Below are 20,674 nucleotides of genomic sequence, written 5' to 3'. Positions count from 1 at the left end.
ATTGTAATAGCTGCAGGGACTGGACACCGGCGGCGACAAGTACCACCTGGAGGTAACCAGCAGCTGTAGCCATCTGTCCATGATTGTGACTGCTAGATTGACAATGTTCAACCGACCACTTGTCATTGCCGGTAAATGTCATAATTAGTCGTTTTATTTCATCTCCTTCGTCAGTATAACCGGCTAGAATTGAATTGGATGTGAATTGTCTTGTCAGCTAGCCACATGACAGCCCCTACTCTCTATGAAAATTGAACCCCCCCCCCACGCACCTTTATAAGGCTCCTGACAGGGATGTTAATTTTAGGGGCCACTAGGTGGCAGGCATAGGCCACGGGGGACATTGAGCAAATTTAACACCTGGTTTTTGAGGATGGTCAGAGATTTAGATGCTTCTAGGCTCATTTTAAAAGGCTACCAATTACTGTTTTTTGATAGAATTTAAAGGGCTTTGAATTATATGTAAATGTTTTAATGCTCTTATCTTATCTATAAATGGTCCACTGAGACATCTGAGTAAGACAGGTGTACAAAAGACAATCTTAGTTTATTTAAAAACAGACAAAAATTTAATAAAAGCCAAGCAAATACTGAATAAACTGAATGAGCAAAAGATAGATTTGAAGTGAGGGATTGCTGTTGATTAGACCAACTAATATTTGTAACATACTGTACGCCAAACCTCAAATCACAGTCAAATGGTTAAAAGCAAAATCTCATCATGAAAAACCACATTGACATTTGTCCAGTGCCCTTCCTCAGCCTCCCCTCTGCAGCGTGTTGGCATTTCACCCCTCTGCTGTGCCAATATGTCCTCCCCCTCACTCACCAACTCTCTCTCTGTCTGAAGCCAATCTGATCTGCCCCTGGGCTTCTGTCGGCAGAAAGAGGTGATAAACACCGCAGCCATGACAACCGGCGAGCCAGACACACGCCTGAGTTCCTGTATCCTAATGGATTTACTTGGCATCCTCTCCTCCTTTTAATTCATCAAGTCCAGCCTTCACCTGAGCTGATATTAAGACATTCGGGACAGATGAAGGCGGCGTGTGGTTCCACTACAGTTGAGCTGTCTCATCCTCATCTTTTAGCTGATGGCAGATCTCTCAAGATATGAGATGAAACAGTGAAAACTCTAAGACTTACTCATTGCTTAAAATATAGCTCTATTAGTCACTGAATAAATATTTCCTCAGTCTGATTCAGGAGAATCAAACAGAAATGTTAGCATATTGATTCCTCTGACTTGCTCTAAAGCAGCCAAGCAGAAAGTGAAAGTACTAAGCTGATTCTCACAAACATATCATATTGATTACTAATGGAGCCCTTGAGATAACGCTAGGAATGATGCACTTGCACCAGGCGTACTGTAGCTGCGCCGGTGTGAGTACGGAGCCATTGCTTGGCTGAAATTGCAAAGCTGTGGTAATAGCAAGGATAAGCAGCCTATTAGAATTGTGTGAAAGTGCCTTTACATGCCTCGCCACATGAAAACTTTCAGAGCAAAATGGCATGCTTGTGTTAGTGATCAATTGGACAGGCCTCTGCAAACCGTGAATCTCCCCTTTAATGCCAACACATATGGCCTTTTCATGGTATGGCATATTGTATTAGCGTGGCTGCGACGTGAGCCGCCATAATTCCACGTTTCCACATTCTCAGTGACTGAGTGCAAATTGAGGTTCAGATCGGGCACCTCAGGCCTCCCCAGAAAAATGTGTCTGTGTGAAAACGCAATGTAGAATGCAGCCAGCTGAATCATTGTAGGTATTATGAATTTGTCCCCGTCTGTCAGCTTGCTGTAGAGTCATTGGAGGCAGCATCAGCAAAGAGGTACAGAGTCTTTACCTTAAGATTCCAACGGGGCAAGATTCCCAGAGCAGCTGATTTGAATCCTAATTAAAACAGGAGATTCGATTAATTAGCTCAGCGATGTGTATATGCATGTATGCGTGCGTGCCTGTGCTGCATGACTCTCTGAATGTGGCATGTGTGTGGGAGTCGGCATGTTCTTGTGAGTCACGGTGTATCTTGTGTGTAGTTATGTTTAATGAGGAGGGGGTGTTATATGCTTGTGTGTGTTTATGTGTATGGTCATGCCTCTGGGTAATCCTGTGAATCACTGCTGTGTCTCTAACATGTGTGCTCTTGTGTGTCTTTCATGTCTCCCGGGAGGCTTGTCCTTGCCTGCAGTACTACTGTGTGAATCAGAGGTGAGTCCTCTGGAGTTGCCCTCTGCTTTAATCTGGAGCTAATGACAGAACCACCTGCCCTCCTGGCCATCCCCCCCCCCCCCCATATCTATCCCCTCTATCTGTTACCCCCCCCTTCCACAATCTCAGCCAGTGCTCACGAACCCCCAAATTCCCACTGCTCATTGCCTCGCTTACACTCTCTCCCACAACCGGCCTGTTATTTTCCTTTTCCTCCTTCCCTCCCTCTTTTCCCTGCTCTCTTCCACTTGCTTTCTACTCTTTCCCACAGAGTGCAGGGTGCCCTTGCCTGCCTCTCTGATTGCCTCATCCCGCTCTGTAACTAAAGACTGGGGGCAGTGCGGGCCCCAAAGAAGCCAAGACACATGTTAAGGGACTGAGCAACAGTATGTGAACAACTTGTAGCTTTAAGGAGATTTTCTGACCCGTGGATTGGCAGGGGAGAGGAGTAAACCCCGTTCTTACACTTGTCAGTGTGCCTGCTTGTACTCAAGTCTTGAGTGTGTGTGCATTCGTGCATGCAAGCCAGTCCCCCCTCGGATATCTTGTGAGCAAAAATATAATCGGAGGGAGCTACAAAAATGGGATGACCACTTCCTGCAGTGTGTCTACAGTGGAAGAGAAGATGGAGTGAGCTGGCTTGGGAAAACAAAAGGGGAAGAAATAAAAGAAGGATTGGCATGTAAACCAGTCTGAATTGACAAGAGCCCACAGGAGAATCAACATAAGAAAGTAAAGAAGGAAGAAAGGGGGAGAGAAGGGAGGGAGAGAAGGGAGGGAGGGAGGGAAAGACGAAAGGGGAGTGAAATAGAAGGAATCTTAGTATGATCTGACAGAAATTATTCAGATGGGAGAAAAGAAAAGGCTTTGGAGAAGGAGAAAGCGGAGGAGGAAGAAAGGAGAAGTGGCTGAAGTAAAACAGCATGAATTCCCATCCATTTCAGCACTGGACAGCTCCACAGACAGCACTAGGCCAGTATAAATAGATCCCCTACTTTAGAGCCCCCATCAACGCTCCAAAAAAGTGCTTCATGTGCTCAGAGCAGCTCCTGCCCTTAGAGAACAGACACGTAGGTATCTGATGGTGCCTGATAACCATCTTTTCTCAGTTCCTCTCCGTTTGTTTTCTTAATTTAGGGAGCCTCCACGGTTCAACAACAACACCGTGGTGAGGAAAGCGAGTGTTTCTCGCCCAGATTCTCCATCACGGACATTATTACACTCTGAGGTAGACGATATAGCCTCAGGTCTGGGATCACATTACCCCTGCCACAGATCTGGCATCACCTGTCACAGAGCTGGAAATATAATATTTCAGTGCCAAAACCTTATAGGTCTATATAAGCTGCAGCCCTGCATACTTAAACGTGACTTAAATGTGTGCGTGTCTGCAAGCAGTCTCCACAAATGCGTGTGTGCGCGTGTGGCCGTGTATATATGCCCTGCATCTGCCAGCCTGTTTCCATTGCACGCAAGCATTAAGTAGCCTTGTGGGGAGGCTGTAATACAGCCTAATGCACCTGAGAGCCCTGAAATCTATAACCATCATCTACATCTTCCTGATATTACTGGAACCGTGTCTGTTACTGTTTCTGATAGGAATCTCCAGGGAGAGCATACCTCTCCACTGCTGTAGGGAGAGGTATGGCGAGAGAGAGTGGAAGGAGAGGGTGCGTGTGAGGGAGAGAGGCACCTCTCCATTTCCTCAAGGTGATTCACCTTAATGCACGCTAAAATCAATGTGAAATTGAACTGAAAATTGAACTTTCAGCTCAGTAATGTGGAAGACATGTTGTTATTAAATCTTTTCCTATAGCCATGCAACCAGCTGACTGATATTTGAACGCTTTTGAATGCTTGTTTTCAACACTGTGGCAACATGGTGTCCTTGATGGAGACCATGCTATTGGTCCACTGGGGACCCCAAGCTTTACAAGGGGCCTATGCCTGCCACTTAGAGGCAGCATTGGCACCTATAGACTTTCATTAGCCTCTGTAGGAGGCTAAATTCAGTGGAGGTGGGTGGGTGGGGGCGTCGGTGCTCTTAATCTCCACCGCATCTGTTGCGCCCACCACCTCCATTTGGCAAGACAGGTGTTTTGATGTAGGCCATGCAGACTTCGAGGCCTCCCTGTAATCTCCACTGTTCCCCTCATAACAGTCACCACAGTTTTCCCGACTGATGCTTTGAGCGTGCTCGCGCGCGCGCGCGTCTGTGCGCGACGAAGCCAGCTGGCACGAGTCGCCATGGTAACACACACCGGTTTCACGAAATCCGTCGGTGCTTAAGGGCAAGAGGAGAGATGAATAAACTAATGAGATTATAAATTATTGTCGGTATAGCTGAACAGTCGGGGTATTTTTACCAGACTGCACACGCGGGCAACGTGAGGAGAAAGTTTATGGGGCCCATTGTCTGTGACTCTGTTGTGTCTTCTGTAATGTGTTTATGATGAGGAGCTGAAGTGGCTCCTCTGGTGAGGAGGAACCCACCCTGCGCGCTTTATGCTTCATAATCAAACTAGCAGTTGCGAGCTGCCTCATTGCATGATTAATTCCGGCGCCTTCGCACCCCTTCTCCTCTATGAATTACCCAGTTGTGTTTGAGATGAACAGAGCATTCTCCATCACTACGAAGGCTACAACTCCGCGAATTGCACGCCTGTCCAGCGGTCCAGTGCCGCAGCTCCCACGGGCTGCGCTGTGGAGAAGCGGACCTGCATCCTAAAGCCAATCGTTTTCTCTCTCTCTCTCTCTCTCTCTCTCTCTCTCTCTCTCTCTCTCTCTCTCTCGTTCTCTCTCTCTCTCTCCCGGTTTTTATCCTCCACCTCATTGCAGTCTTAGCACGTCCCCCCCCCTTGCTTTGGTCCCCCCCCCCCTCCCCATCCGCCTCAGCCGCTACAGGAGAGGAGAGAGAGGGAGAAGAGTGCGGCTGAACGTGAACGACATGTCGACAGTCAGCCTCTAAAGTGTTTTCTCGGTCGTTCCCTAATTCTTTGGCGGCGGACTGAGTGAGTATTACCCGCATCCCTGCTCTGCTAAGCGTCGCTGTGTGGATCAGAGAGGCTGGTGGGGAGAGACAGACAATGGGGAAAGCAATTGGATTGCGTTACTCTGCCAAGGATTTTCATACATAGCCTGGTGTCTTAATAGGGTCTGTTAATGACTAGGCTGTTTAATTGGTCATGCTTTAATTCTACTAACTATTAAAATTTGTGTGCTGTAATGTTGAGGGCTAATTGATTTTCTTGGAGGGCTGTGGGCTATCCAGGTTTCACAGCCCCATACATTTGATCAGTGATGCTGCTGCTGCTTGCCTGATATAGTGCGGGTCTGTGCTGGGAGCAGGGGCCCATGTAAAAGCCAGTGTGAAGCTTCGGTGCGGCTCTGTGTGTTCTGACGGACAGAGAGGACGGAGAGGTAGACACTGGAATTATGTGACATGAATAATATGGTGAAGAATAAGCAGTGACCGTCATCTCTGGTTCGCTTGCGTCAGTGTGCAGGTCTAGAGGAGAGAGGAGGAGGGGGGGAAAAGTCATGGAGGGAAGCCACACCTGTGCCAGGCCCGTGTTCAGATGGACATGAAGACAGACAGACGGATAGAGTTTTAAATTCTGCTGTGCTGTCACCAGTCAACACTTAAGTCCTTTCCTTTCTTGTTACCATAATGATGCAGAGCTATGCCGACTGCTGACTAGTCCACTCCGGCTGATTGGAGAAAGAGGCTTGAGTGTTGACTATGTTTCTTCTGATTAAGGAGAGATGGCCATCCACCAAAGCAGAATCTAACAGGAGGGATCTCAGTGGTCTATCTGGACTCAGTATTGATCTCCTCTATACAGGGGGCTTCAGGCCCTGCAATAAACAATGCATTTTCTTTGACGAAACCAGGACCTACTGGGACTGTGAATGGGTTGTATTCTGTATTGTATTCCAGTTTTTCAAAAACTATTGCGCATTTTGGCCTAGATTGTCCTGTTCCTTGCTCCAAGCACTGTGATACATTTTCCTAATCTTATGGGGGGGGGGGGAGAAGGTGTTTTTCACTTCCTCTCATGGTTTCATTGTAGGACTGTCCAACAAGTATTGCAGCATTGCACATGGTTTGTTATGAAAGCACACACTCATCTACACGTGTCTTGCTACCTGTTTCTGTACTTGGCAGGCTATAAAAGCACACTTTTTTGAAATGCCTTGACTTTCTTCACATTGTTTTGCAATACACACACGCATGCAACTTGGCTCCAGCACTGCTTCTCTGTGAGGCGGGCGTACATTGTGTGCAGGGCGAGAGGAGGGCTTTGATGTAATCAATATCAGATTTCAGCTGTTTCACTGTGAGCTCTCATCCTGAGTGGCAGCCTTGACTGACTTCTCACTGCTTATGCAATCCCACTCCTCTCTCCCACCTCACCCGTTTCCTCATCCTTTGTACCTACTCTCTGCCCATTACTCTTCCTTTATCTGTCTGTCTCTCCTTTACTCCATTCCTTCGCTCTGTTCCCATTTTTCCTCCTCCTCCTCTTCTTCTCATTTCCACCTCTCCCTTCATCTTTCCCCCGTCATAATCATCTCTGTGATTGCTCTTCCTCTCTCGGGCGGTGATGTTTTCACTGCTGCCTCCTTGTCCAACTCCCAGATGCTAGATTATTGCTGTATGATTACAGCTACCATACCATGATGATCATTATTGCATTTCGCATGGCAGTGTTCAACACTGTATGAGTAGATCAAGATGCTTTATCCAATTTAGATCTCATTAAGACTTGAGAGGAAATATCCCCATGCAAGACTCACATCTCAACTGTCTTTCTTTGTTTTTGTTTCCAAGACTACTGCAACTCTTGTTCTGTTTTTATTGCAGTGCCATTGTCATCATCATCATTATCATCATCATCATCATCATCATCATCATCATCATCATCATCATCATCATCATCACCATCACTATCACTATCAGTTTATGCTCCTGCCTGTCACTGCACTGCCTTAACATCAGCCCTTTGGAAAATTTTGAAGAGTTTGGATTTGCAACGATGATTTCACTCCACTGTCATTATCACAATGATGATTATGACAGGACTCGATGGCTGTTGATAACCTAACCCATTCTGTTGATTGATAATATGGCATATTTTGTGCCTTGTCTTTCTGTTCTCTGATTGCCATTCATCTTATCAAATGGAGCAGTTCATTAGGCAGAAGCATTATGAATCTGATTTGCATTCACCCATTTTCATATTGCATACATTAAAACAACACATGCGTGACATTTCAGCTTCACCGGGCATTTGAGAGTACAAATGAATATATTCATCAAGAGCCCCCCCCACCCCCCACTTGTCCAAAAAGCCACTCTAAAAATGATAAAATGTGATTCACAGGTGAACTAGCCCACGTGTTTGCTATTGTTTTGCATTTTCAATGTCAGAATTTGAATCTATAATTCAAAAACAGCGTTTCAGCAGCTGAGAGACTCGGATTCATCTTTTTGAATCATTATTTCCCGCTTTGGTGAGCCTTGTTTTCCTGTGCTGCTTGCATCTTACGTGTGTTTACCATGGTTCTGCTCATATCACAACACATACTGTGGCCTCCAGTTGGACATCATTATTCCAGTGTAATGTAATTCTTTTCTCGTGGCACTCTGTGTGATTTAACTTTTATTTTCTGACTGCTTTCGTATGCTTGTGATGTATCATCAGTCTGATTCATCCTGAACTGACTTTTGCTGTTGCGTCCCTGGCTGTTTGCCCTCTTTTAACTGCGTGTGTGTCTCTGTGTGTGTGTGTCTTTGTGCGTGAATGTATGTGCTGTGGCTCCCCGTGCAGTGCGGTGAAGGGCCAATGCCGGGCTGTAGCCCCAGGCTGCTGAGCTGAGAGGGAGAAGCAGGAGGATGCAGTGGGTCGCTCTGGCAGTGGCCCTGGGGTGTGTGTGTCTGTCCCGGGCATCACACACCCCCACCCCTACCCCCACCTCTACACACACCCCTCTAGTGGATAACTCCGAGGAGGAAGTGGACGAGCCATGCTTCGAGCCGTGCACATGCGAGGTCAAAGAAGGCGTGCTGCATGTGCACTGCGATGGGCGTGGGTTCACTAATGTCAGCCAGGTATCATCCCTCTTCATTTATCAGGCAGTGCACGTGGAACTGCACTGCACTTTATGGTGCTGTCATTTATCTCGTTAACATACAGTATCTCCAAGGCTACAATCCTGCCTATAATGGGGCTTATGGGTGTTTCTAACTGTTAAATTCATGTAATTAATAAGATAACTAATCAGACCTCTTATTAATCACTCAGGTGTCACAGTCGTGGGTCCGCCCTTTCAAACTCAACCTCCAGAGGAACTCACTGAGGCGTCTCTATAGCAACGGGTTTCAGCACCTTGGCAACGCAGTGTCGATAAACCTTGGCAACAATGCACTCCAGGACATCCGAGTGGGAGCTTTCAACGGTTTGGCTAAACTGAGACGCCTGTACCTCCACGAGAACAAGCTGGAGGTCTTCAGAAATGATACCTTCGCTGGCTTAGAGGCTCTGGAATACCTCCAGGTAGGCTTGAGAATATAATCCATGTTGATTATCCGTGATTGACGGGATTGTTTCCCACAAGACTACAATAGATATGCTGTGACAGAAATAGTCAATGGCTGGCAGGTGGCTTGAGTGAAATAATCTTCTCAAGATCTCATGTGTGTTTTCAAATGGAGAGTGCCTGCTGCATTCAGTCTAGTTTTCAATTGCAGCAATTATGTTCATTACAATTTCTCTTTTTACTCGCAGGCCGACTACAACGTGATCAAACGAATCGACAGCGGCGCTCTGAGGTTCCTCTACAAGCTCAGGGTTCTCATCCTCAACGACAACCTGATCCCTGTCTTGCCTGCTCATCTCTTCAGGTTAGATTCTGATTCTTTTACTTCAAAGCTTTTGAATTATGCCGGGACTGATCTGTAGAAATATCAGTGTGAGACACAATTAGCCTGTCTGTACTGCTGTTGAATTAATGTTTCTGTGGCATACCATTTCATATCATAAAAGGCAGATTCAAATTCAGATAAAAAGCTGATTTCTCAATAACGGAATGTGTACACCTTTATTTGCACATTTTCCTTTCATCTAACCTAGCTAACTATCCCCCTCCTCCTGCTGCTCCAGATCTGTGTCTCTGACTCATCTGGACCTGCGGGGAAACCGTCTGAAGAGCCTGGCATATGCTGGGACCCTGGAGTATGTTGGTCGCTCCCTGATGGAGCTACAGCTGGAGGAGAATCCCTGGAACTGTGGCTGTGAGGCAGTGCAGCTACAGCAGTGGCTGGGTCAGATCCCCTACACGGCTGTAGTCGGGGATGTTACCTGTGAATATCCCTTCCACCTTCACGGCAAAGACCTGAGAGAAATCCCACGCAAGGAACTGTGTGCTGACCTCCCGGATAAAGAGTTACAAGCAGAGGGTGGTGGTCAATCAGCAGGATCACAGCCCCAACATTTGCCCCCAAACTCTAAACCCAACTCCCAGCCTGGGCGAATCAGGCCAACTAAACCGTCCTCCATGGTCCACGGCTCCCGCCAGAACACTCATACCTCCTCGACTTCGTCATCCTCTTCTTCAGCCGAGCGTAAAGACAGGGAGAGGCACCCGAGGCCCACAAAAAGGCCTCGACCCTCCAGAATATCCCCAACACCTCGCAGCCTGATGCCCAACCAGAATCCCCCCGTGGCTGGCTACCAAACTCGACCCCCCATCCCTATCATTTGTCCCCTGGGCTGCACTTGCAACCTTCACATCACAGACCTGGGCCTGACCGTCAACTGCAAGGAGAACGCCTTCCTCAATGTGTCCCAGCTCACACCTCGGCCTCTCAACGGACGCAAGCTGTACCTGAGTGGAAACTTAATCCAGAGGATCTATCGCACAGACTTCTGGAATTTCTCCAGCCTTGACCTGCTTCACCTTGGGAACAACCGCATCTCCTACCTCCAGGAGGGGGCCTTCTCCAGCCTGACAACCCTGAGGAGTCTTTACCTGAACGGGAACAACCTGGAGAGGCTCAGCCCTCACATGTTCCTGGGGCTGCAGAATCTAAGGTAGTGTTGTTTTGTTTTTGGGATCACCCGCAGCAGTTCACTCTCACTGCACTTAAAACAAATCCATAAACTGAAGCCACATGTCAGCTTAGGCATTTAGACATTTGTTTGTGGAAATGAATTTCACTGTAACACTGGCATAGCACAGAGCAGAACATTCTGATTACCATTATGCCGGAGTTTTATTGAAATGAAAGGTGCCCATTCTCTTCCAGGAGTGTCATTTGTTAGTCACGCTGCCTCATGGCATGCTTCAGTTGAGGTGTGAGCCTGGTATGATTGACAACGTGAAAATGAATGTTTTTTTGTATTTGCACACAGAGGTGTTGATAAGGCGGTGAGACGTCCGGATGATGCCAGGAATTTAGCTTTTTTGGAAAAAAGGTTTATATAAAAACGAGTCATCAGAATGATGCATATGTATCATTGTCAGATTAAGCTTATAAAGATAATTCCTCAGCAAATAATGTACACAGCTAATATCTAGAGTCTAGTAATTGTATTTATTCAGTGAGTTAAACACGGTGGTGTTTGATTAAGACAACAGGTCAACTTTCATCCTCTGCTGTAAAAAGAGGAGCGAGAAGGTTTGTGTATTCAGAACAGCCTTTAGTTTTCAGCTCCACAATCTCCATATTTCAAAAAAAGGTTCAGAAAATGTACAGACCCATTAATTTGACTATTAATCAATAATAAAGATCTTCTCAGGACATCCAAAAAGTCTGCCTCTTAACCTCTCGTTAGCCTTTGTTAGTGACTCTGGGGCGAGGGAGCAGTACATTTAAACCACATCTATTACTTATTTCAGCCGTGAAAGTATATTGGATAACTAGCATGCAAAGAAAAGTATCCAGTCATACTTAATCCTTTCCTATATTCAAACTGATTTCTATTATTGAAAGAAAAACCTTAAAAATTCAAAGTGTCTTAAATTTGACATGATGATCAGGCCTACTAAGGCAAGTAGCCAAAATTACACAAAATCATTTGGTTTCCTTTCAGCTAATGAACTGTAAAAGTGCAGATTAAATGAAATCTTCATTATATACATATTAATGTGTAATTAATACTTAATTACATACAAAATAATTTGTATTAATAAATTATTTGTAAAATAATTGAAAATAATTATTTATACCAACAGAGGACCTTATTAGCTTTTTGTAATGTTATTATATTTCATGTATCTTTACTGTCAGATATCACTAAGTACTGAGGTACAGTGATAGTTTCCTTTACATAACCATTCACTATTTACCCTTTTATTTCCATAGTCCATCTTCAGTTTCTTTGCATGTATACAGAGACACTGTAACATTGTTCTTTCCCCTTTTTAGGTACCTTTATTTTGAGTACAACGAGATCCGTGAGATAGATCCTGGGACCTTCGACTCCATGCCGTCCCTCCAGCTGTTGTTCCTCAATGCCAACCTGCTGCGGAGCCTCCCTCTCGGTGTGTTTTCTGGAGTTAATCTGGCTCGCCTCAATCTGAGAAACAACCACCTTCTGCAGCTTCCTATGGTGGGCGTGCTGGAGCACCTCACTGGACTGGTACAGGTTAGTGCAAACCTATTCACAGAATGATTGAGGGGGTTTCAGTGAAGGTGGATGCTCAAGAAAAAAACATAAACATTCTGAGCTGCTAACCTGCTGTTAGTGTAAATGAGTCAGATAACTGGCATGAGGCTTTTAGCAAATTCAGGCCAAAATAACATGCGTTTTGTTAAGTGACAGTGGCAGCGTGAAAAAATGGAGATTATTGAATTGGATCACCCCCGTTGATTTATTAAATGAAAATGTGCATAATTATCCAGAGTGTATTTGTTTCAAATGTCAGATGATGAGATTAAAAGAACTAATAGATTGCCAAGACACATTACATTATCACAGCTTGATGAAAGAAACAAAACAAGCTGAAATCTTGGATCAAGCCATACCCGCATTTAAAACATCTGGCAGCACCTGATCTCCTGGCCTCTGGCACAGCGGCAGTTTCTCCGTCGTCTGCATTGTCTGTTGTTTTGAGAGCTCTGCTGTGCCATATGAGACTATGGTTGCGCCTCAGGTATTGTAATTGGAAAATTGCAATTGACTCGATTTGCATAAATGGTCTTAATAAACCAGGAGCTAAACTAGAGTTTTTGAGTATGGTTGTAATTAACACACCTCTTAGTAAATAGACTGTATAAACTACAGTATGTGTTAAATTCACTATTTTTGTTAGACCTTACCTCGCACATTTGACTGCAGCATTATGTGGCTGGATGCTGTACACAATGCACCAATAAGGACCGAACCCGAGGTATTACATTTTTTTCATCCTGCCTCCTCTCACTTCAGCAAATTTAATGTACTAGGCTTTTCTTAGACAGCCAGAGTAGAATGAGGTAAGGTGGGTGTGGATTAGCCTGAATGTCATTGTGAATTTCCGTTTTACTTTGCTCCATGAAAAATTCCCGATTCTAGGTAGTGTGGGTGAGGCTGGCAGTTCAGAGGCTGTTTCTAAATGTTTGCTTAGGGGAAGGACGACAGTGGTTTATGGAGCTGGAGGAACCATGTAGAAGTGTATTATGTTTTTATGCAGTTATACGCCTCTGATGTCCAAGAGCATTAAAGCATTCACCAAATGGAAGTACGCTGTGGGCCATATTCATAAAGCCCAGCGGTATCACCATTGTAGTGCTCAAAATCTGTAGCACAGTAATTGAATTCATTCATTTACCAGGGTTGTTATTACTCTGACAAAGCCACATTAGCGCTGCCCATGGACTGCAGAAAATAATGTGACAATGATATCACCTGTTGACTTACTGCTGGCCTGTTTGAAGCTGGGGAGGTGGGATTTCTGGGCGCTGGTGTGTGTTTTTGGAGCCAGAGTTTGCACAGTAAAATCAAAGGGTAACACAGATGGAAGCAGGGTGAAGCTCGCGGCTGCTGTAAAAAGCAGTCCATTTTGATAATCATAATACAGCTGCATGTATAGCTTAGAGTCATTGTCACCATCAAGAACAGGATTATACAGTTACACCCACTTACATGCACTGATCTAGAAAAATACCTCCCCGATGTCTCTGTTATTTAAAATAACCATTAGTGAGACATTACAGAGAAAATTAAAATTGCTGTGGTGTCTATAAGTTCTTTAAACTTGTTAATTCAGAGCAACACAGGAGCAAGCGTCTCCTCTTTGAAAACCGATGAAAAGAATATTATAAAATCACGTTAGGTGAATCACCATCTGAGTGGATGCCAGCAATATGTACAGTTCAGGAACACATATGTGTTTCTCAGTAAATGCAAAGAACATGTTGTGTAGTAGGGCAGCTCTCTCTCATCACTGCCAGCTGCAATGAAGAAACATGCCCACAGCAACATCTCACCTTGCGTGATGGAAAAACAGTGCGCACCCCCAGAAAGATTGATGAAAACAGCACAGTCTTCACCAGGGACAGGGAAGCATTGCATTTAATATCCATCTAAAATTCACCTGATTATCAGTTTTACTTGAGTCTGAGTTAATGCTTCATCGACCTTATGTACACAATCAGTGACAATACTTTTTAAAGGTGGTTGGTGCAAACTAATCTTAGGGAATAGTTTGACATTTTGGCAAATACACTGATTTCTTGCTGAGTTAGAAGATTGATACCACTCTCACGTTCGTCTGTTCAAGGTAAAAGGTAGAAGGTAGCTTTATTTGTCATATTACAACAGGTTGTAAAGTGAAATTAAGTTTGTAACTGCCTTCTGCTATGTAGCAGACAACATTCAGTAATACATAAGCGATCATAAAATGGAATACAGAAATAAACTATATGGAGCAGTGCTGAGGATGAATTTGAGTTCAAAATTCTCATAGCTTGGGGGAAAAAACTTTTCTGAAGACTGGTGGTGCGGCAGCAGAAACCTCTATATCTCTTCCAGTAGGCAGCAGGGTGAACAGGCTGTGGCTGGGTGGGTACTGTCCTTTAGTATCCTTTGGGCTCTGCGTAGGCACCTCCCCGTACAGATATCACTGATGCTCAGGAGATGGGTACCAAGGTACCAGCAAATGGTTAGCTTATTACTATAGCATAAAGACTGGAAACAGCTAGCCTGGCTCGGTCCAAAGGTAACAAAATCCCCCAACTCACTGATTGATGTGTTGTATAATGTTTGTCTAATCAGTACAACAACAACATTGTACTGCTCCCAAATATTCAAGCTAAACTATACTAAACATTCATTGTCAGTGGCCAAATAATTAGCTTTTAGCAATGGAGCTGCTTAGCCGTGATACACAGTGCTTCCCGGTTAAAAGCTTATTGAAAGACCGTGAAAGTGACAGAAACAATATAAACAGTGCTTGAGTGGGCTCGTTTTGAACTGAACTGAATGAAATAGTTTCACCAGCTGAACCTGCTAATATCGACGGTCAGCATTTGATGATCAACAGTCTCTTAGCTTATAAATACTATTCATAATTCCCAGCTCTAATAAACTTACTGAATGTTAAACTTCAACTTTCTGTAATCAAACTTCTTTTAAACGTAATATTTAGAGTTAGCAATGCTGTGGTTAGTGATGCTAAATTGGCTAGCAGCTAGCCAGTAATTAGAACAGTCAAATGTTGAGTTGTGCCTGGGCATAGTAACATTGTTTTGATTCTAAAACTCAACTGATATTCAGGTAATAGAGTTCATTATAACCACTAATGTCCATACCAGATCATAATTCTATTAAAAGATTACCCGTCAGTACAACTATTGCTTCTATTAGTCGGGCCATTATTTTCAGTTGGCTGGTTTACATCCTGTGTTGTAAATATCTACTGAACACATAACAAACCAGTGCATATGTTTATGCACTGAAAACAAGTTATATATTTTTTTGTGGTATCAGCCAATATTTCACTTAAAACTGCACAGCACAGCAACAACATGACCACCACAGATGCTTCTGACATAAACACATTAGCTTGATAAAAGCCCCTGAAATACCGGGCTTTTAGCAGTTGCAGAGTTTGACCAGTCCAGGCAAACGCACCAATGTATCTCCTATTTCAGGACGGGAATAGTCTCATTGACTGGCTGTTTAACTAATGCTTATTTAGTAAATGCCAGTAAAGCCAGTTTACAACACAACATGCCACTGCACTGTAATTTGATTTTTCTTACAAAATTAACAGGATTCTCTCAGTAATTTAGAATTAATAACCACTTCTACTCAATTATCTATAGGGTTGAATGATATAGACATGTTTAATATTGCATTTATTGTATCAGTATACATCTGTTCAATATATGTATTAAAAATCACACAGTTGAAAGTTGAATGCATTTTTACACCAAGATTCACATGTTTCTAATAGTACTTTTCTGTTTTTACTGGGGTATCTTGTAATATTTACAAAATATTTATTAGAAGTATTTAACATTTTTAGTCCATATAAGTTGTTAGCATTTGTTTAAACATGAAAATAGTGATCCACAAAATTTGAATATTATAATGTTATTATACGTCCATATATGGAGAGATAATAAACTATAATATTGGATTATTGGTCAGCCATACAAATATAGCGGTGGGAAAGATTAGATTACTTTTACATTTTAAAAGACAAACTGACAATAAAAAGACAATCCAAAAAACGTCACTTTCTGGGCTCAGTGATGTGTAGTAGTAGTTAATATTTTGTTTTTTTCACTCTGTATGTCATGTCTACATACTACATAGCACTTACATACACTGCAAACACAGAAAATCCAAATATCTAATACAGTGGCATTAAAAGTCAGTGTTTATTTTCCCTCAGAATAAAAGATCAAGGGCTTCTTTCTAGACTCACCATGTTGCACTGATGTTCAGCAATCACACAGAGATGCCAATTTCTCCACTGACAATAGCCTCAATGGACCAGAAAGTCTTGCTGTTTGGTCTTTGCTATTACTAACCCTCTCTCTCCACTTACATGAAACACAAACTGCTGGATAGAACAAGTTCATGCCCCTTCTCAAGGGGTTGTTGAAGTCGCTCTGGGAAATATGGGAAATCACTATCTGAGGTAGAAGTCAGCGAGTCAGGCAAAGGGAGCGTGAGTACACTATGAAAGTAAATTACAACACTTCAAAAAGGAAAAAAACCTCCTGGAATGCACTCAACATCACAGACTGATGAAATCTAACAGTGTAAGAGGATCCATGGGTGAATTGCTTTGGCGCATTTCTCTGGCTTTGTATGTATAACATCTCACATATACTGTAACCATGAAGGCAGTTTTCCAATATACACATTTCTCAGAAAAACAAAATTTTGCGTACTTGGCAAGTTCTTCTTCCAGTGCTCTCTATTCATTTTCACTCTGTGTATAATTCAAAAGACAATGAAACACATTTATCGGTATGGAGAAGCCTTGGCAAGCTGAAGCTGAGGGACGTCTCGTCACCAGAGACTACAGCAAAATTCCTGCACAAGAACTTCCAAAAACCTGCTTATATTGACTGTATTTCTGTGAACTAACTGGAGCAATTCGGATGACTGACAGGATATTGCTGTTTGGGCAAAGTGATCAATTATAAGACACACTGAACTCACTGAGCATGAATTTCTCCCTTGATATAATTTTTTTATAGCTCCCAAGTAAATTTTGGACAATTACTGCTTGATCTTTGATCTCAATCATAATGATAAAAACTGACATGAGAAAATTTACTCTTCTGCGGCCAAAGCGGGTAGTTTCCATCCAAAACTGATGCCATTGTTTAAATCGAGGTAAATATACAGTATTTTCTGACAAAGGACGTTTTTTTGTGTTTTTAATGTCTTTGTGAATATTATCACATGCAGCATGAAAACAGTGAATATTGCGCTAAAAACCGTAACATTTAAACAAGTGTATACTGAGTGTCAGTCAGTCAGTCAGTCAGTCAGTCAGTCAGTCAGTCAGTCAGTCAGTCAGTCAGTCAGTCAGTCAGTCAGTCATCTTCTATACCTGCTTATCTGTGCAGGGTTGGGGGGCGCTGGAGCCAGTCCCAGGTGGCATAGGGTGAGAGTACCCCTGGTATACTGAGTGTACTATATATATATATATAATGGTTTCATGCACATGCATTTTCCCTGCAGCTAGCACCTGTCGGGCTAACTGAGTCTTTAATTTCCCTTCACAACATAGCTTTGATTGACAAGCTGACAGCAAATCACACACTAGGTGACCAGGCGTATACATTGTAAACCATGTTGGACATGTTAGACAGATGCTTGCAAAAGAGGAGGGGATAGAGCCCTTGGGATCTGTGCAAAAGCAAACAATAACTGGAATAAGATGCTTCAAGAACTTCAACCAGATGGAAGATTTTAGTTATGAAAGTCATGAAACTGCATAAAGAAGCTGACATTTTGGTCATACTGTGTTTATTTTAAATGTCACCTTGTTTTTTAAATGCACATGAATTACAGCCCAGTTATGTCACAATCATGCTGAAACACGGACAACTGCACTTTTCAGTGGACCTTTTAATATAGTGGAAGTGTTCAAACTGAGTTAAAACTGCAGCGAGTGTTGTTTTATTCTCACCCTCCAGTCGCAATTATGTCATTATCTAAGCCACACAAAAGCCCACAGTGGGCTAACTCCAATAAAGTGGAGGAGAATCCTGTTGTTCAGTGTGAGGCATGGGGAAGTAGTCGCACCATGGCTCCCACAACAGCAATGCTGAATCATCTTAAAAAACATCCATCTATTTCCGCAAGCCAGGGAGATAGCCTAACCAAATTAGCATGACAACATTTGTGCAAGGCCCTTGGAAGTGTGACAGAGAGAATATCAGCTTCCATTGCCAGTGTCATTGCTAAAGATATGGAACAGATCAGTTCTGCAGACAATACTACGTGATGTAAGTGATTCCCTTTGTGCATAATCTGCTTTAGCCTTTTCAGTGTGTGCAAAGTGAATATTTGAGTTTGTTTTAGGACACGCAATCAATAGCCGGCAATGAGAAAATGGGGTTACACACATACCTATTGGATTATAGCATAAGGGAGAGTTTTATCACATCCCATCTTTTGTTAAAACCAAAGTGCTGTGATACTCTCAGATGCTCGTCACACAAAACCTGCTGGTGAATTTTGTCAATAACCACTTATGTAACCTCTGAGTGGTCTTTATTGTAAACTAAAATATTCCTATAACCTACTGTAGTACACGTGTGAACAGGTTTTAAAGTGAGCACTTGTGGGTGTTACAAGTTGAATTGGATCGTTGCTTGTTCTCTATTATTGACAATATATCATACCTGCAGCCATTCAGGAAACGTAAGCACTTCAGTGTTTTGATGACCCTATAATGACATACTTTACATTAATCAGTACTTTACATCACTTGCATATGTCAAAAAGTCATTTAAAGATGCTGGCCATTGTGGAGAGCTGTATTATATTATGCAAATGATGAAAAATTAATTATCCATAGATTCTAGCTGGTGAAAGGTAGCGAAAGAGAGAAAACATCATTTTTCTTGTTGTCATCTTATTAGAGTGTTAGCTACTGGCCTATTCTTCAACACAAGAGACAGATACCAAGTCACTAATATATATATATCACAAGTATGTCCGCAGAATTATCTTTTTTTTGTTTACATTCCAAAGTGATTCATGAGTTGCATGGCAGACCAGTAATTAGTGTACTATTACATGATGACAACACGCTGTGGTGTTGTGTGTTTCTCCAGGTGGACCTGCAGCAGAACCCGTGGGAGTGCAACTGTGAAGCAGCTCCACTGAAGCGTTGGCTGGAGGGGCTCAGTGCGGTGGTGGTGATGGGAGAGGTGGTCTGCCATTCCCCGGAAAAGACCAAAGGTGTAGACCTCCGCTCCCTCTCCATGGAGCTGCTCTGCCCTGAGCTGGAGCCCCAGGAGGACCAGGAGCAGAAGGAGCAGACAGCCACCTCCACAGCCGCAGACAGCAGTGTGTCGGTTGGCTACCCCGGCCCCGGGCTGGGGCCCCTGATCCCTCCGGGGAAGGATTCAATCCCTCTGTCGGTGTTAGTGCTCAGCCTGCTGGTGTTGTTTGTGTCTGCATTCTTCGCGGCAGCGGCACTAATCGCCTACGCCCTAAGGAGGAGGGACAAGCTGCCGTTCCGTCGCCAGGGAGAGGTAGACTTGGCTGGCATCCAGATGGAGTGTGGAATCTTTACCGAGCAGACGCACCACCACCACCACCACCACCACCACCACGGCCTCCCAGAGACGCCGCCTTTACCTCCGCCCGAACACAACCATGTCTACGACACCATCTTGCCCCCAGAGGCTGCGTCGAAAGGTCCGGACACTAATGCAGCCTCACACATATGTAGCAACCCCATCTACAAAGAGGAACAGGATGCAGCGGTGACACAGCGACCACAGCAGCAGCAGACATTCACAGCTTCCAAAGAGAGTGGGGCAGGGTATTGCTCTGCAGCAGAGAAGGAGAGGGAGTGGACTCTGGAGGTGTCCTCATCACCCATCAACACCGTTACAGGAGCAATGGGGCCACTCGCCGGCCTCCACGGGAACGGCATCCTCTGCCCCACAGTGATCGACAGCCAGGGCCCCACCCCTAAGGTCGAACTGGTGGACTGCCTCTTCAGACTCCCTGCCCCCGAATTCAGAGACCTGCCAGACAGGTATGCGAGGCCGCCGCCGCGCTACCCTCACCCCCAGGACTCCAAACAGGATGCCAGACCCGATCAAACGCTTGTGGTCACCACCGCCAGCTCCGCAGCAGGGGGTAGTAACAGCAGCCAGAGTGAGCAGGCAGCTGGAGAGCAGAGAGCCAGACTGAGGACCACACCAGATTACATGGAGGTGCTGGACCGCTCTTACCAGTTTTAACACTACTCTTCCCCCTCCCCCTCTTCCTGCTACCCCTCTTCTCTTGTCTCCTCATCATCTCCCTCTCTGGTGATGAATCATCTAGTGACTCCTGTACACAGGCTGGCGTGGCTTTGAGAGGAGCCTGTGGGGGAGCAGGACTACGCTACACACCATGTTTATTCCTGGATAAGGAGCTGAGGTCAGTTTTTGTATTTTCCCCACTACTGGCGTATAGGTTGGTATTTGGCAAGGATTAGCTGATCCCAGAAATCTGCCTGGAGGCGAAACTTCAGCTGCAGCTACTACAGAATTGTTTCCTCCATTACGCCTCACAGTCGTAAAAGTACTAAAGCTCCCCTTTTTCTACTCAGCGCCACAATGAACGGGAGACAGTGTGGTATGGGTGGTGTCAGTGGGCGTTAATGTTCATATTATCACTCTCAAAAGACCTGCGTGGAGGTGAAACACACCAGCTCTTTGCAACATCAACCATAAGAGTCATAAACAGTGACAGCCAGAAGGTGTGGAGCTAGCT

The 20,674-nt window shown here is 44.2% G+C and overlaps 1 protein-coding gene across 4 annotated transcripts in view; it reads left to right on the top strand.

Annotated features, from left to right (window-relative positions):
• Positions 1–8: 8 nt before the first annotated feature.
• Positions 9–20,674, top strand: part of LOC123979521 (SLIT and NTRK-like protein 3) — a 22,838-nt gene continuing 2,172 nt past the window's right edge. The window contains exons 1-8 of one of the 4 annotated variants that reach the window (XM_046063471.1): positions 9–131; positions 2,194–2,213; positions 8,048–8,328; positions 8,522–8,773; positions 9,005–9,120; positions 9,380–10,309; positions 11,647–11,866; positions 19,015–20,660. In XM_046063471.1, coding sequence (XP_045919427.1) covers positions 8,113–8,328; positions 8,522–8,773; positions 9,005–9,120; positions 9,380–10,309; positions 11,647–11,866; positions 19,015–20,157 — 2,877 coding nt within the window. In that variant the 5' untranslated portion in view covers positions 9–131; positions 2,194–2,213; positions 8,048–8,112 and the 3' untranslated portion in view covers positions 20,158–20,660. Of the gene's footprint in view, positions 132–2,175; positions 2,214–8,047; positions 8,329–8,521; positions 8,774–9,004; positions 9,121–9,379; positions 10,310–11,646; positions 11,867–19,014; positions 20,661–20,674 lie in introns of all 4 variants that reach the window. The other 3 variants (XM_046063469.1, XM_046063470.1, XM_046063472.1) reach the window with 3 other exon arrangements.

Source organism: Micropterus dolomieu, linkage group LG11, assembly GCF_021292245.1.
Source record: "Micropterus dolomieu isolate WLL.071019.BEF.003 ecotype Adirondacks linkage group LG11, ASM2129224v1, whole genome shotgun sequence".
NCBI classification, from domain to species: Eukaryota; Metazoa; Chordata; class Actinopteri; order Centrarchiformes; family Centrarchidae; genus Micropterus; species Micropterus dolomieu.
Note: the sequence above shows the minus strand (reverse complement) of the source record. Positions and strands in the feature narration are given on the sequence as shown.